Source organism: Berghia stephanieae, chromosome 4 (genome assembly GCF_034508935.2).
Source record: "Berghia stephanieae isolate SIO BIC M18660-M18661 chromosome 4, UCSD_Bste_1.3, whole genome shotgun sequence".
Lineage (NCBI taxonomy): Eukaryota > Metazoa > Mollusca > Gastropoda > Nudibranchia > Aeolidiidae > Berghia > Berghia stephanieae.
The window spans coordinates 87572674-87590810 of NC_088363.1; the positions used below are offsets into that span (position 1 = coordinate 87572674).

The 18137-nt window shown below is 34.3% G+C and overlaps 1 protein-coding gene across 2 annotated transcripts; it reads right to left on the bottom strand.

Moving 5' to 3' along the window:
- Nucleotides 1-154: 154 nt before the first annotated feature.
- On the bottom strand, nt 155-17864 carry LOC144971477 (uncharacterized). Of its 2 annotated transcripts, XR_013645141.1 has the most exons (14): nt 17663-17857; nt 14359-15005; nt 12987-13204; nt 12431-12593; nt 11958-12040; nt 10468-10692; nt 9655-9796; nt 8259-8357; nt 5492-7366; nt 4998-5096; nt 3358-3489; nt 2621-2693; nt 1266-1406; nt 155-1132 (listed from the first exon to the last, which is right to left on the bottom strand). XR_013645141.1 is itself a non-coding variant. In XM_078912430.1 (13 exons), exons 1-13 carry the CDS (start codon nt 17766-17768, stop codon nt 1318-1320), a joined length of 3951 nt encoding a protein of 1316 aa, XP_078768556.1. In that variant the 5' UTR covers nt 17769-17864; the 3' UTR covers nt 1265-1317. The 2 variants fall into 2 exon arrangements, 1 of the variants encoding a protein (XP_078768556.1); XM_078912430.1 differs by lacking the exon at nt 155-1132 and having other exon boundaries at nt 1265-1406; nt 17663-17864.
- Nucleotides 17865-18137: the final 273 nt, after the last annotated feature.

Below are 18137 nucleotides of genomic sequence, written 5' to 3' on the forward strand. Positions count from 1 at the left end.
CTCTTTGGGCAAAAATTATAACACAATATTAGACAAGAACTAACACATAAAACACCTGAAAAAAATATGTGGCAAGTTCACATACCGGACAACTATATGTGGTCGTTGAATATTGTGTGGCTCTTTTAAAAAAGTGACCAATTGACTCAAAATGTTTGTTTTTTTTGTCAGATTGAACCTAATACTAATACATAATATTGAATTTATTTACGCTTAATTCATACCATTTGGGTTAAAATCAATGCCTTCATTGAGGATGTTAACTCACTCAACCCTAACACCGACTATATCCATGGTTTACCCCAGTTACTTTTACCCCATGCCTATTTATTACATTTTTCTGAGACAAATTTTAGGCGTAGTATCAAAGCTAATATTTTTAGTTTTTACATGATGGGAGTTGAATAAAACGATCTATGCACACATGCTCATTTTTTAATACATTTTTTTTTCCAATTTTGAAAAGTAGCAAAAATCTCTAGGATTGAGTGAGTTAAGTTTTGTTTTTTTCAATTTTTATAAAACCATATATTTCCTCATTCTAATTATTTTGACATTAAACTCAATTTTCTCCACTTACGTCACTACTACTAAATAATACCATATGTGACCCCTCGCCTCAAAACAGTAGTAGGATGCTGAAAATTAAATTTACAACATATAAATCTCAGACTTGGGTTGAGTTTGTATGTTTTATGGAGGAGAATGACTACGGTATCATATTTTAGTGTGCTGTATACCAATAAATAAAATTTTTAACCAGCTTAGCTTTAATTTGAGTTTTTAGCATCTGGTTCATCCGGACAACACCGTTTTCAGATGATGGGTCACAGATGGACAGTTGGTCACTTTTTTAGTTAATTTACAATTAACTGGCAACTTGCAATCATTATACAACAGCAATAAACAAACTGGTGACAATTTATATGTCTTAGAATGATTTTTTCATGTATAAGAAAAACAATTCAACATTATATTGTCCTTTTAGAGAATAAGGGCAATACAACGGATACATTTCCAAAAATAAATGAGCACCCCTTTGTCAATATGTATCAACAGTTGTGTCCTTGGGCGCTCTCTCTCTCTCTCTCTCCTCTTTCTCTCTCTCCTCTCTCTCTCTCTCTCTCTCTCTCTCTCTCTCTCTCTCTCTCCCCTCTCTCTCTCTCTCTCTCTCTCTCTCTTCTCTCTCTCTCTCTCTCTCTCTCTCTCTCTCTCTCTCCTCTCTCTCTCTCTCTCTCTCTCTCTCTCTCTCTCTCTCTCTCCACCAGTTAGTGCTCTCAACAAATCTATATTAACAAAATCATACACCATACACCTTTAACTCCAAGTGTCCACATTAGTTTTATCTGTAATTTTCCCATGTTCGTCCATGTATTCCCTGATAAGGCGCTTGGCTTCCTCCTTACCTATTAAAAATCACATAATAAATAAAAATTTCCATTAGAGTCTCAAGATAAACACTTTTCTTTCCAGACATGATATACCATGTTATTCACTCAATGATCAAACACAATGTGAGAAAATAAGATAATACAAAGCTCCTTTTTAAATAGTACTGATAGTCGAAGTTTTTTATTGATCTACTAATGTAATTGTGTCCTTTTCGTGTGGATTTATGTTGCGCCTATTTGATTTTCTTTTGGAGTGTTTTTTGTGTATGAGCTGAGCTGGTATATTCCAAAGTTGGTCTTACAAGTGTAGAGTAAGCTTGAGACTTTACTTTTTGAGGGAACTGGCTCAGGATTCAGCATAAGAAGCCAACTTTTGGTCCATTTTACAACTATGTCGAGGTCGTTCTGAAAGCAACCATCTATTTCTCTAAACAGTAAACGGTCATTGGGAAAAAGTTTTAAACTGGTTTCTTGGGATAGGCCTTTTCCTATATCGTTTATGGGTTTTAAAAAGCACAAAGGACTGAGTGAGGTCCTAGACCAACTGGCTCCAAATTCACAGCATTCGTACTAATAAAGTTGGTTTCCTAATAAATGGCTCATTCACCATCACCACAAAACTGATTGACATTTTCTGTTTGGATAAAGTACGCCATGAATGAAGTTTTGTTTGATTTTTAAAGGGGTTTATGGTGCTTGCGAAAAATGTTGGTCATTTCAGTGTCAGTAAAAAGGCAAAAAAACAGGATAGTGAAAAAATTATAAAATTACAAGTAAAGGTTGCCATGAAAAATAAGACAATGGGGAATGGTTCAAATAGGGAACACATGTAGATTCCAAGAGCACACTATAAGTGTGCTTAGTTTGAGATACCTAAAAGTCTCATCAAGACACCAGTACAGGATCCCACTAAGAAGAATACGTTCAACTCTTTACAGAATATATCCAAAACAGAATGCATAACTTACAAACATAACAGAGAGATGATTTACAAGGAAAAACATATCGTCTCCCAAAACAAATACGAAATATTCTACTGTTTTCACCTCAGCTAAGGACAAAACCAATCTCATTCCAAGACAAAGATAGAAAGCAACATGGAAAACATATATAAGGGGATGGAAGACATAGCAAGTAAACTCGTGCCCATCACGGGAGGTCATGAATGAAGAAATAAGTAAATACCTTTGATACTATGAAGAGAGTTAAAATTGTAAATTCAATCCTACCTGAGGTGGGTAAGCCCTTGGTGACATCACGGACCCTGTGAGTGATTGTCTTGGCAACAGCTTTAAAGAGCTCCTATGAACGGACAGAAAATATTTAAAAAATTAAAATACTTAAAATTTAGAATGGGAAAACATTTCTGGATTGACATTCATAAAATTCCAGTCTCAGGATAAATTTTTACTTCACTATTCAAACAAACACATTATTACTGTGCTTTTGCAAGAGTTTTGCAATCACTGCCATCCTTCCAATTACTGACTTGCTCAACATACCTTAACTACACTGATTGTGCCTATGATGAGCCTCTGAAGCCACAAGCCTATATCCCCAGATCGTTTTGCCTCATATTCAATTTATCATATTGAACTCCTGGTGCAGTAATTATCTCATCAATTTCTCTTTATAAATCTTTATTTGCTTTGTACAATTGTTGGTGCCCTACAATGTCCATAGATAGGGACCAAATTCAGCCAAAAAGTCTTAAAAATTGATATTAATTTGATTATTATGAAGGATAATTCAACACCACCCATAGTCATCCAGAATTAGTCGTCTTTTAGCCAATTGACCAATTGAGTTGGAGTTTTTGCAGCGTGAAAAGGAGAGAAATATAGCTTAACTATTCTATTCCATTGCTAAGCACTTTCCATCTGCGCCCTCCCCCCACTCTCTCCATCAACTTACAATCAGATTTGTTTTTTGTTCAATTGTTTTTTATCATGCCCTTGTTACTAACCTTGTTTGAAAATCTGCCCTCTTTGTAGTACGGTGTTAGATACTTGACTACAGTGTCTGCGACATGCTTCATCTCTTTCATATCTTGCGCCCTATCTGCTTCTTCATCCTTCCATACAGGTTGAATTATAGCCTGGATATCAATCAAAATATATGAATGGTAATGTAGGGAAGAAAAATAATAAATCGTAAATAGGCAGGAAAAACGCAAAAACGGGATTTTTAAAAATAAAAAAGAAATGAAGAATAGGGAGCAAAAATATAAAGCCAAATATACTAACCAAAGAGTATAGAAAATTAATTACAATGAAAGTGAAAGGATTCTCTAAGTTTGTTTATACAGTCAAAATCTGTTAAACCAAAAAGGCAGCTAAACCGAAAGGAAATCAAAATGTTGTCATTTTTTCCTCTTTGTTTCTGTTACCCTGGTATCAATAAACCGAATGCCACTATGCTCAACTAACTTTAAACCGAAAAGAAATTGCTAAATAACTGAATAAGCTAAGAAAAATATTACCGATAACTGAACAAAATTCCTGTTACTACTGTTACACAATGCTCTCTCTTGTATCCATCCAACACCCTTCACGTGAGTGGTTGGATGGGAGCATCACCCTTGAATCATATACCTATGATGTTCGCATGGGTGTACGATCCGATAGTGATGTCGTTTCTTCTTCTCTTTACTAGCCTATCCTGCTTCTTTGGTTTGTGATTGTATTTTTGACAGGGGATATTTTTTTTCTGTAAATCTTCTGCCTGTTTGTTCTTGGTTATTTATAATTTAGCTTATGACATCTTTAGGTTATGATTTTGATTTACATTTGTACTATTTTTGTTAGATTGCTTGTTTTTTTGTTTCAGCGGTCTCTCATATAACCTCAATTGTGTTGGAAGAGACCTAAAGCAACAAACAAACAAAAAACAAACACCCTTCACATGCCTCTGTTGAAACCCTCTTCATTTTTCCACCAACGCTTCCCCCCATCCTCCTACCAGCCCACATTAATCCACAATGCATTATTCATCTATTGCCTCTTTACTCTCCCCTCCAAACCAATTCCACCCCGACCACACCAGTCCACTCTTACTTGATGGTGAAAACACAATATGCTGGTTGAGAGCAGTAATGGTGTAACTCCATAAAGATGACGTTGGAGTTATAATATAACACTATTGCTCTCTTTGGCATCTACTATCACAACGCTAGTTTGTGTGCACATATATGACTAACAACTCTCCTCCCCCCCCCCCCCCCCCCCCCCCGATCACACACTACTTCCAGTTGAACAATTTGATGCAATACACTGTGTGATGACAGTGGGATGAATGATAGCAGCGTGATAATATTACCCATTGTAAATCATGATAACTTTTTGGGATTTATCTAAACTGAAATAAAATACCAAGTCCCTTGAATTTCCGTTTAACCGGTTTTTATTGTATGAAAGCAACACATTACTGAAAAACAAACTTTTTTTATCAAATTTAAAGTGAAGCATATAAAAGGATGCTACTTTTAAATCAATTTGATGTATCAACAATCGAAGTGATATTTAACAGCTCACAAAAGAAAGCTCTATGATAAAGAAAATATGAATAGTTGTATTTTATTGAATTTCTGTTCAAAAGATGACTCACATGATCAACTTGTCTTTTCTCTTTATGAAGACTGTCTTCTTCTTCATATTTTGGCTTTTTACTCAAAGTTGCATCTAGAGTCTTTTGCATTTCGAGTTGCTGAATATAGTAAAAGACACCAATAATTACTTAAAAAAGTATTAACAGCAATGGGTATTTTTCCTTGAGATAATTACAAATGTGACAGTTTAAGTTTTCTAAAATAACACAAAACAAATGTATTCCCTCAAAATTTAAAGTTAATGCAAAATAATAAGTAGTCTATGCCCTGAGAAATAGGGTAGGTTGCCCCAAATCCGTAAGCTTTTTCTTTACTTCAAATTCTAACAGCTCTAACTGCAGTTTGGTTCAACTGAACTCTCCACTGTTTGAGAAACTCAATTATTTGATGTCTTTTGATTAGTTTGATGTAAATATATGTGAGGCATTATTGGTTAACCTAGCTAAAACAACGAAAATAGATTACCAATCCCCCTCACCCCAATAATCCTTACCTCTTCAGAGATCGTCCTTTTACGAGAGCTTGTATCATGAGCCAGTCTGACTCTAGAACTGTCCTCTGTGGTGTTCATTTTAGCTCTGTCTCCATTCCAACTGACTACATCATGCTCATTATCATTCCTGACTTTACCGCAATTTTCATCAGATTTTGAATCTTTATGTTTGAAAAATAGCGATTTCAAGGACGAGTTATCCATAAGGCTGTTAAATTTGCTGATTCCCAAAGCAGAGAAAACATCGCGTTTGCTTTTGCTGTCTTGTGGCGATAAAGGCTTCGTTGAAGAGTCACTATTAGGTTTACTTTTTTCAACATCAGGTACATTAGATCTGATTTTCTCAATCTCTGAAGATTTTGTTTTGCTTTTTTCAGCCTCTGAAGATTTTGTTTTGCTTTTTTCAGCCTCTGAAGATTTTGTTTTGCTTTTTTCAGCCTCTGAAGATTTTGTTTTGCTTTTTTCAGCCTCTGAAGATTTTGTTTTGCTTTTTTCAGCCTCTGAAGATTTTGTTTTGCATTTTTCAGCCTCTGAAGGTTTAGATTTCATTTTGCCAGTCTTCAAGAATCTAGATGTCTTTTTCTCAGCCTCATCATCCATTGTCAAGTCTATGAAATCATCAGTTTTGTGATGTTTTGACTTCTTCATAGAACTGCAGATATTTTTGTCAGACTTCTTCCTTTTCTTTCCCTTTTCTGAATCAGAGGAATCATCTTCAATACAAATCACATTACTAGGGTAGTCATTGGATGATTTTGAAGAATTACGTTTTGGAGAATGCAAGGATCCAGTCCTTGGAGAGTGGGATGATTTTCCCCTTGGAGAATGTAGCAATTTCCTTCTAGGTGAATGTAACAAATTTCTATTTGGAGATTTTCCTCTTGGAGAATGTGGCAATTTCCTCCTGGGAGATGGTGAAGATTTTAACCTCAGAGATGGCGAAGATTTTCTCCTGGGAGATGATGAAGATTTTCTCCTTGGAGATGGTGAAGATTTTCTCCTAGGAGATGGTGAAGATTTTCTCCTTGGAGATTCTGAAGATTTTCTCCTCGGCGAATGTGACAGTTTTCGTCGTGGAGAATGAAAACCTGAATGTGAGTTTTTGTCAGAACGTTTGAAGTAATCCATCATACTTTTAGATTTTCGATCTGGAGATTTATTCCTATTAAAACCATCCTTCTCCCTATGCTCGTATTTGGATTTTCTATGCAAAGAGCTGCTCACACTATCCCATTCATCAACATCAGTGAAACAATCACTAATACTTTCACGTCCCTGTCTCTTTTTCAAGAGTTTGCTTGCAGTCTGAAAAGCATTACTGAAATTGTCTGATGACTTTCTTCTACTGTTATCACAAAACAAACTAGAAATGGAAGAAGATCCTTGTACGACCTGTCGGGAAAGCATACTGCTTGCACTTTCAAAGTCAGACTTAGATGTACCACCTTCTGTTTTATTAACATTTGATGATGACGATGATGGTGAAAAGGATGAGCCAGAAAATTTTGAATGAGATGACTGGAGGGTTGGAGAAGATTTGCTTTTATCTGTACTTCCATTATTGGAATTTTCATTGTGTTCATTCTGGTTATGGGAGTGCTCATTAGAACTTTTTGTTTCACTACTGTTGTTCAAGAAGCAGCTATAAGGTTTTTTATTTTGAGTCAACTTGCGAGCTTCGCTGACAACTTTCATCACAGACGATTTGTAAGACGTTGGCAGTTTGCTTGACATAAAAATTTCATATTCTGTGTCTAAGGCACATGCTCTTGGCTCATAATCTCTGGCTTTAATTCGAATTTCATCATCAGCATACGCTTCTATAAAGTTAGAGTAAAATGATTTCTCAATCATTTCAAAGCAGTATTCTCTAGTCTGTAATTGAAAAGATGATAAAAATATTATTTGTATTTGAATAACCAAAGAACCATAAGAAATACATGAAATATATTCCATCTTTCACATTTTTTTTACTCATCACAATATAGAATATCTAACCAAAAACAAAACAAAACTGTAGAATATCAAAATATTAATATTACTTAAAACCACAAAAATGAAATATATAATTATTCCAAACTACCTGTCTTTCCCCTAAGCTGATTATAAACATCCACACGTATGAAATAAAAAATATGGGTTGCTTTGATTGTTATTCTGTAATTCAGGTTATAATTACTTTTTAATATGAAATATATTATAGAAGAAGCAAAAATAATAATAATAATAATAATAATAATAATAAAAATGACAATAATAATAACAATAATAATAATAGTAATAATAATAATAATAATAATAATAATAATAATAAAAATGACAATAATAATAACAATAATTATTATTATTATTAATATAATTATCATTATTATAACAACAACTACTGCAATAATAATAATAATAATAATAATAATAAAAATAACCACAACAATAATAATAATAACCACAACAACAACAATAATAATAATAATAATAATAATAATAATAATAATAATAATAATAATAATAATAATAATAATAATAATAATAGTAACAATACTAAAGGTGACTGTGATGATGATGATGATGATGTTGATAAGAATAGCATTTTTTTTGCTTGAGTCACTCAGCTGTTTGTTACTATTTTTAGCCAACCATTTTTATGAGTAGTTCTCACTAAATTATATCAATATAAATGTTAAAGGTTACACATCATTTTTTTGAGTTGGTACTTTATATCAGACTGGTGATGTTGTGAGTATTTTAATTAAGCGCATAGCATCAATACCTTCACGGACAACTTGGGAATTCTTTGGCTGTTCACATTTCGCAAAGGACAATCAGCAGGAATCTCCTCAGGTTCGTTTCTTGACTCGTCTCTTGAGCTCTAAGAAATTTGAGAATTTAAGGGAATTATATTGCATTGCACATAGATAATAATTTAAAAAGTAAAGAACAATTTATCTTTTTAAAAAATATTATTTTCTTTTCACGAGGGTGATAAAATTAGTCACCAGGTCATATCAGGTTGGAAATGAATTTTTAGAAAACCAATGTGACATTCCCCCTTCAATCTAATGTGATCCAACACATATCATCTTACCTATCAAATGTTTCCATAATGATAAAAATTCACCCACTATATGACTAACTGAACATTCTCATGATCAACAAAAATAGTGCTAATGGTAAAAGCTGCACAATCTTATCTCTTCAATAAATCAGAAATTATAAACAAATGACGACAAAAAAGGCATTGCTTTTAGTGTGAAACAGATGATGGAAAAAATTGTAGCTACACATGAGAGACTGTACTCAGTTGCATTCTATGTAATGTCTATCTCTGTGACAGCTTGAAAAATAAAACAACATAAAAATTATTCATAAAAAGATAAAATACACAAATTTAGTAGCAGATTGAAGTAATTTTGAAAATACAGTCCAAGCCGGTATTAGGGACATCGCTTAATTGGGACAATTGCTTTATTGGGACGATTACTTGGGAATGGAATTTTTTCTATATAAAAATTCATACCCTTTCCAAATCCCAGCCACTTAATTGGGACAACCTGCAGTTTAATGGGGACGAAATTTGACAATGACCGTCCCATAGAGCTTTTTCGTTATTTTCAATCATTTAAAACCTTGGTTCATATAATGAAAATGAAGATAACAGGACGGTCAACAGACAGTTGATGGCCTATGCTCCATGGGGAGCCCAAGGGCTTAAGTAAGTAAGTGAGTAATGAAGTAAGTAAGTAAGTAAATCAAGAAGCAGGAGGATGAGGAGGAAGAAGAAAAGAAGGAGTAGGAGGTGGAGGAGCAGTTATCAAAATTATACAATATAGCTATATTAAAAAAAAAAAGTAGTCCTTACAGAGCCATCAGGCTCATGGAGCCGGAGTTTATCTCGGTTTCTATAGCGTGAAACGGACAGTAGAAATTGCTTGCTACCCTTTGGATAAGACACTAGTCAATCGCAAAGTACCTTCCTCCAGATCTAACAGATCCAGATACCCAATCACTGCTGAGTGGACAGGGGGGTCAGAAAAAAATCTTGACTACATCTGGGATCGATCTTGGCCTCTTTGTCTGTGAAGTGAGGGCGATACCAACAGAGACATCAGGGCCCTCATAGCTACATAACCAAGGAAATATATGTGTAAATTGTAAAAAGAACTTACAGCTGAATTTCCTTTTCTTTTCTTGAATTCATCAGTAATCATTCTATTCCTTTGCTGCTTTTCTCTTTCTGCATTTTGTAGATCTTTGTGATAGTCTCCTTCATCACTGCTTCCTCCTCCTTTCCCATAGTCTTCAGTTTCCCTACAAACATTACATTAGAGAGTCAAATAAATTTTCATACAGAACACATATCCATCATAAAGTCTCAATATTTTTATTTCGAAAAAAACATGTACTTTGTTGCAGTTCTGAATCAATTATTTTCCATAATCATGCAATTCTGTTCCTTGCGGCTATGTGGTCTTGTGGTATGACACTCGCTTTCGAATCGGAAGGTCCTGGGTTCGAGCCTTGCTCTGCGCATAATTGAGTACTTGGAAAAGGCTCTTTACTCACATTCTCTCACTGCACTCAGGTGTAAAATGAGTACCTGGTCGTAAACAGCGTTGTCTCTGTCCGAAAAAATTATAACATCGCCTAACAGGCGTCATGTCCTGTCCTAAATGTTAAATGTTGCTGTTGGCCAGGGACCCCTTGTAAGCGCTTTGAGCACATTTTGTGGATATTGCTCTATATAAAAGCTCAATTTTTTAATTAATTTTTTTCCCTTAGCTACCATAAAGTCATCTTCTCAGATTATTTGTTTATATTGTATTTAGTGACCGGCAATAGCACTACTAGTGTAAAGGCTGGTTAAAAAGCTCTGCTTATGTTTTGTCACAATTCAGGGGAGATAAAGGAATATTATTAGAGAAAAATTTGAACCAAATTATCAAGATTGTTCAAACGTACTCATTGTATCAATAACTTACCTCTTGCTACCTCGCCGTCCCCCTTCATACATATCGCTCCCATCATCATCATCATACACCCTTATTGTGCCACCAAGACTGGTTCGCATTTTAGTATTGATAAGGCCCCGTTGCATATTTAACATATCTCTCTCAACCTTTTTAGGATCACGGCACACATCACAGGCTCGCTCACAATTTGGTTTGTCATCACCAAAGTATGAAGCAATGGACCAGTGACGACACCTGAAACAAATGTTTTAAAAAATAAAAATTAAATATTTATATCGAAAGGAACAAATTTATATTTCTTTATGAATTGTTGTCTGAGAAATCAAATAAACACATAAATATTTTTTTATTTCCTAAAAATTTCTGACAAGATATTTTACAACTTCTTTTTTCAAATAGTAACAAAGAGAAAGAAACAGTCATTTAGATTTCAAAAGTCAGTGTATATGTTTTTTCCTTTATGATATAATCACTGCTAAAACGTTATAACGGATATAGAAAATTGTATCTCTGAGATCAGTGACTGGATGTGTTGCAACAAACTCAGGTTAAATGAAAATAAAACAGAGGTGTTGCAAATTACAAGACGGGGCCTCGTGGACCTTTCCACGCTTAACCTGAATCTTTCTGATTGTGTAATTCCCATCACTAAAGAACCTGTGAGAAACTTAGGAGTTTTATTCGATACCAAATTAAACATGTCTGCCCATGTCACTAATGTAACTAGATCCTGCAATCTTTACCTTAGATCTATTGGTGCTATTAGAAGGCTTCTTGATATTGATACTACTAAACTTCTTGTGGTCTCTTTGATTCTTACCCGCCTTGATTATTGCAATAGCTTGCTCTATGGTTGTGATAATAATGTCATTAATCGACTCCAAAAGATACAGAACAAAGCAGCTCGATTGGTAACGTTATCTAAAAAGCGCGAGCATATAACACCGATTTTGGAGGACCTACACTGGCTACCTGTAAAGTTTAGGATTGAATTTAAAATACTCACCCATGTTTTCAATTGCTTAAACAATTCCGCTCCTGTTTACCTTCAGGAACTTATCCACTTTTATGAACCCAGTCGAAATTTAAGATCTGCTAATTTAAATATCCTAAGGGAACCCCCAAAATCGTTAGTTTTTCATGAGAAATCCTTTGACCACCATGCCCCCCGACTGTGGAACTCCATCAATATTGAAACTAAAAAAGTGAAAATCCACTTATCTTTAGAAAACGGTTAAAAACTGAGCTTTTCTGTAGGGCATATAATTTGGACTCTTAGTATGTATTTTATTATAATATATTATGTTATCATCGAATTTGTGTGGTTTTAACATGCCAGTTCTATATTTGTATATCATACATGATGTGTTGATGTAAAGCGCCAGTGAGCAATTCCAAATTGGAACTAGGCGCTATATAAGTTCATTATATTATATTATATTATATTATATTATATTATTGCTAAAGTCTTTAACAACAAGTAAAAAATGATTGCTTACTTTGGACTTTCACAGTAATTGACAAGAGCACCAAATCCATCCTCTGCTGATTTGGCCATAATCTTGGTGGTTTCAGGGTTTTTCTGAAACGAGATTGGCTAATTCTTTTTCAAACTGGTCATCAAAATCATGGTTCTATCTTTTTAAAAATAACTTAATTCAAGTTAATACAATAAAAATGTATACCATATGAAGTTAACCACCCTTATAATATTAGAGTTTAGAGGCAAAACACATCTAACGCTTGATATCCTTCCTGAAAAATTAAATGATTTCCCCTCCTTTTAACTGTCAAACTGAAATGGCAACCCATGATGATCATAAGCTATCCTTACCTGATGTATACAGATTGAAAAAAAGAAATGAAGGGGATATTGTATAGTAGATAGTAAAATAATTGATTAAAGGTCATTTACTCAATAACAATACAGTAGAAAGATATGACTGGAGAAAAAAGAAATTGCTCAAATTACCTTGGGCCTTCTACTTTCTTGTGCTATAAGAAATGAAACAGTCTGCTTTTCTCTAAGTGAATAATACAAACGACAGTACGATGGTAGTCCATCTCTTCCAGCCCTGCCAGATTCTTGATAATAGTTTGCCATTGACTTGGGCATTGTCCAGTGAGCAACAAATCTAAAATTAAAAAATGATTCTTTAAAATAAATATATAAATAACAACAACAATAATAATAATAGCAATAATAATAATAATAATAATAATAATAATAATAATAATAATAATAATAATAATAATAATCATAATAATAATAATAATAATAATAATAGCCTCAGTCCACTACAAAGCACATAATTAAAGAAAAGAATACAATTCATTTGTCTATAAGGAAAAAAACAAAATACTATGCAGTGTAGTGTTTCAATAAGAAATCAAACTGAAGATCTAATTGAATTGTATTGATTGGGTCCAACATGCTGGCCATTACACCATAAATCCCATAAAAATTGAAGAAAAAGAAGATCATCCAATTCTAAGAGAGGTCACACAAAATTATATATTATACTTACCTGACATTTCTTTTGTCTACTCCCATTCCAAAACTGATTGTGGCTGCAATGATCGGAACTTTTCCTTCCATCCAATCAATTTGGGTTTGTTCTCGCAAGCTTCCCTTTAGTCCAGCATGATATGGTTTACATGGTAAACTTTTTCTAGTTAACTGGTATGCAACGTCTTCACAACCTTCTCTTGATCTGCAGTATATGATGCCACATCCTCTCTCATTCTGTATGATAATATAAACATTATATCTCTTTTAATAATAATAAATGTGTCAAGTGTAATGATGATTAATCAATGTTTATTTGTTAAAAAGAAGTTAATTGATAATAATTGAAAGAGTAATTTTTAAGCATAGCGATTTTGTTCTCACTTGTATCAAAATCAGGGATCCTGATAGCTCAGTTGGTAGATTACTCACTTCACCTTGACCTTGAGTGCAGTCGAGATTTTTTTGGATCTCCTGTCCACCTAGAAGTGATTGTGTAGCTGGGTTTGTTAGATCTGGTGGAAAGTACTTTGCGATAGACTGGCATCCTATCCAAAGGGTAGTGATTGCTAATGTCTGTTTCAAGATGTGGAAATCGGGATAAACTCCAGCTCCATGGGCGTAATGGCTCTTAAAGACTAATTTTTTTGTATCAAAATCAGTTCAATCCAAATTTGAGATCTTTGTTCCTTTATCTATGAACTATTAAAAGTTTAGATTACAAATATCAATTTCATATAGTGAACTTTATAATCGAATTTAAGTGTGAACCGTCAAATTAATCTTATCTTTATTTTGAATTCTTGAAATGTGAATAAAATTACTTTAAAAAGAAGAGAATTAATTTGTGGTTTTGTGGTCTTGTAGCATTACACTTGCCTTCCTGCCCGTAAGTTCCACATTTGAGTCCAGCTATGAGAGGTGCAAAGTTAATTCCCTTAAAAAGGTTCTTTAATCACATTCTCTCACCATACTGAGGTGTAAATTGAGTACCAGGCAGCTAATAACACTATCTCGGAAAAAAAAAATGTAATATCACCTTAAAAGCATCATGTCTCATCCTAAATGTTAAATGTTGCTGTTAGTAAGGGACGGCTTGTAAAGCACTTCAAGCACACTAGAGGGTATTGTGCTATATAAAAGCTCAAGTTTGTATTTTCTTAGGGTTTTTTAAAATCTTATGCTTTTAACAAATATTTGTACAACTTAGTGTGATCTCAATATTGAAATATAAGATGATCATGAAGGTCATTAAAATAATGTCTAACACAGGGGATAAGGCACACTGTGGTGAAATATAACAATTTGCAAAAATTGTTTGATAATTGCCAGACTTTCTACATCATACATAGCTTTCTAGAAATGCAAACATTTAGTATGATTAAACTTACCCATGTCTCGTGTTCTTCTAATTCCCCACCAAGGCATTTGATGGAAAATTTGTACAAATCAAGATAGGGATCTGGCAAAAACTCCTTCATACAAACTTCATAAAGCAGATTACTTCGAAAGCAGCTTGTCTTAAACTGAAGAGGTTCTTTCAATCTGAGATGGTCAATGATATTCTTCACAACATTCTTGGTAGCAGTGGCAGTTAAAGCGATACAAGGAATTCCAGGAATGCATTTTCTAAATCCTCCCAGCTTTAGATAATCTGGACGAAAATCATGTCCCCACTGGGAAACACAATGAGCTTCATCCACAACAAAGTAAGAAAGAAGATTTCTTTTGTGCAAAGTCTCTACGAGATTCTGAAAATTGTCTGTAGCTGCCTGTTCTGGTGTTATGTACAACAATTTTGTTTTTGGACGTTTGGACAGTAGATCTGATGTCACCTGTTTTCTTTCGCTTGCAGAGAGTTTAGAATTGATTGTTGCAGCTTGAATACCTAATTCCTCTACATGTTCTAACTGATCTTGCATTAAAGCAATCAAGGGGGATATAACCAATGTAACACCTTTTGCCATAACTGCAGGAAGTTGATAGCACAAAGATTTGCCTGCCCCTGTGGGCATTGATATGTAAATATCATGCTTCCCTGAAAGACAAAAGAAAAGTAAAACTATTAGATTAATGTACTATCATACACATTGTAGTCTAGGAAGTGAACTAAACAGGACTAAATAATCAAACCAATTATGTTTCATTTAACGTTTTGGACATGACACCAGGGATCAATAGACATTATATCACATAGAGAAACAATTTTCAATATGTTGAAAGGAAAAGGGCATTTGAAAAAAATAGACTAATCCATTTTGTTCGTCTTTTTATGGTTTGTTATTTGTTTTGTTGTTGTTGTTGTTGTTCTTTTTTTTTTACATATAAAATCATTTAAAATAGAAAATCAATGTCAAATATTCTGATCATCCTTTGAGATTTAGTGTGCCACAGGGATCAGTATTGGGTTTAGTTTTTTGTTGTAATGAACATGAAATCCCTTGGACCGATCATTTCTACTTTTAATCTACAATATCAATTTTATGCAGATGATAGTCAAATCTTTAAGTCAATAACCTACAACCATATACATCTCCTGATTAATTGAACGTTCCAATCTTGCTTTGCTAAATTGAAAACTTGGAATTCAACAGACTAAAATTGAAAGAAAGTAAAACTGAAATAATCTTTATCACCAAGACAGCAATTCTTTAAAATGTAAATTGTGAATCAATCGTTTTAGGAAATAGTGTAATTGAAACTGCTAAGGATGTTAGAAACTTGAGCGTATTTATTGATTCAGATCTGTCTTTTACCAACCAAGTAAATCATATCGTAAGGTTAGTGTACATGAAAATGAGAACAATACGTAGTGTTAGACATCTCAACCTTGTAAGTTAATTCTCTCATTCTGTCAAAGCTAGATTATTGCAATTCTCTCCCCTCTTTCATAAGAAAAGACAAAATAAAATCCCTTCAGGTAGCCCAGATCAATGCTGCCAGGTTTATTTATATGGAAAGACGTCGCTTGATTAGGCCACTGGCCTGTCGCCGAGTCTTTCCAGTCACTGAATGTCTTGTTCACAACCGATCTAATGCATTTCCTTACCTGATCTTGTGATCAGGAGCAGGAGCTAACCTACACTACACTTTCTCTACTGATCTTTTGATCATAGCTATTTTGGGTGGGAGGCACTTCTATGCACATAACTTTCCATCACAGCATCTAATCTATTCTTGAAAGCATTGACACTCGGCGCTTCAACGACATTTGCTGGCAATGCGTTCCAACGTTCAATTACTCTCTGTGTAAAAAAGTTTTGTTGAAGGGTGGTTTTAACTCTGGGTTTCAGAAGTTTATATGAGTGGCCCCTGGTGACTGATTTTTTGTCTACTGTGAACAGCCTATCGTGAGTCGCGTACAAGCAATGTGTGAACTTAGAGGTCTCAATCATATCACCTCTCAAACGCCGATAGACCATACTTGGCAGTCCTACTCTTTTCAAGCGCTGTTCATAACTCCACCAATGACCTTTGTTGCTCGCCTAAGCACACTCTCTATAAGCTTCTTATCCTTTTCAAGATAAGGTGCCCATACACAGTTTCCGAACTCCAAATGTGGTCGGACCAAAGCTGCAAACATTAACTTCATAGTGTCACAGTCAAGATAGTCAAAAGATCTCCTTATCAGTCCAAGCATTCTGTTAGCTTTGTTGACCTGCCTTTCCAAATGCTGTGAAAACTTGAGCTCTGGGTCCATATGAACTCCCAGATCTTTCTCCAATGTTGTCTCTTGTAAATCAATTATCTCCTCACTCCCATGTTTTCTCATTTTGTAGGTTGCTTTCTGGTTTTTGTTGCCTAAATGGAGCACTTTGTATTTGTCAGCATTAAACTTTAACTGCCAAGTATCAGCCCAATCGACCAAACTATCAGATGAAAGAGCTTTGTGTAGTTCATTATTCCATAGAAAAAAATAAAGATTATTAGAGAGGATCAAGCATCCCAACAGACACTCATTACTATAAGTATAAGTATAGGACGATAAGTACAAGCCAGACTCAAGACCCATGACTCATTTAACACTAACTTTTAACAAATTTCTGCGAATAATTAGAGTTTAGAGTCACAGCACGTTTTCATTCAATTGTTATTGACGGCTGCTTGCTATCGCTAGTGATGTGTTTTTGTCTGCTTTAGTTTAGTCTTGCTCATGCTTGACTGGCTAAGAAAATTAAATGATACTGATACTGACTGATACACTAAATGTTTTGATCAAATAATTTTTCTAAGTAAAAGTAAAAGGTTGTGGCTATCACTAGTATCACATCATATCAGCAGACAACTAGGGTTACACATAGGTCAAAAGACCTTTAAAATTTAATGAAATATCTCTATGTAGTTGTTTTTTGTAAATATATTACTACTAGTACTACTGACTCTATAGTATAGTCTATACTATGGATGACTATGCCTATTGCCTATCCCATGCCAAATTCAAATTGTGTTGTTCTCTGAAGTGAGTGGAAGTGTCTGGTCTGGTCCTGGTGTATTACTACTATTGACAGCAAAATGTGTCTTAACTTCGATAGTATGCATTTACTGTAGATTATGAAAAGAAGTAAGTGTATGCACTTGCAAGATGTTGCTATTGGGTGATCAAAATTTCTGTGTTTAGTTTAGTGATATTTTAGTATCCGTCCAGGAGGAGCGGAGGGCAGAGGCAGAGGTAACAATCATGACAGTGACAGTTACCTGAGACAACAGCTTTGACTGCATTTTCCTGAGTTTCCGATTTAAAGGCAGAATGTTTGAAAACTGAAGACAAAACGTCTAATGTATCGTTTAATCCACTGGACATTATAATCGCTTTACAATGCAAACATTGTGAGATAAGATTTTTTCCCTGAGTTTTGAGATGGATAAGAGTAAGGAGAGGTTGCTGAAAATGAGTCTGATAATTTCATGGTTGCTTGAATGTAGTCTGAGCAGTACTAAATATATAGGGTTAACTTAAGGTCTAGTGACTTTTAATTGTTTATTTTCCCCCCGTAACCTTTGATTCCGTTTAATTGAGTTGGTATAAATTAAGTATCTAATTTTTTTGTACTTTGCTAATTACAATACCAAATGTTTTTTTCAAATTTTTGTTTTAATGCATATATTATGAATGACACTGATCTTGAGTTACTGGATCTCCTGTGGTTTTCAACTGCTACGTTTTCAGCCT

Coding starts and splice junctions, on each gene's coding strand:
- LOC144971477 (XM_078912430.1), bottom strand. CDS start 17,768: ATGTCCAGTGGATTAAACGATACATTAGACGTTTTGTCTTCAGTTTTC. Junction 12,041..12,430: donor AAGAAAGTAGAAGGCCCAAG/GTAATTTGAGCA, acceptor ATCTCGTTTCAG/AAAAACCCTGAAACCACCAA. Junction 5,097..5,491: donor AAAGGACGATCTCTGAAGAG/GTAAGGATTATT, acceptor TACTATATTCAG/CAACTCGAAATGCAAAAGAC.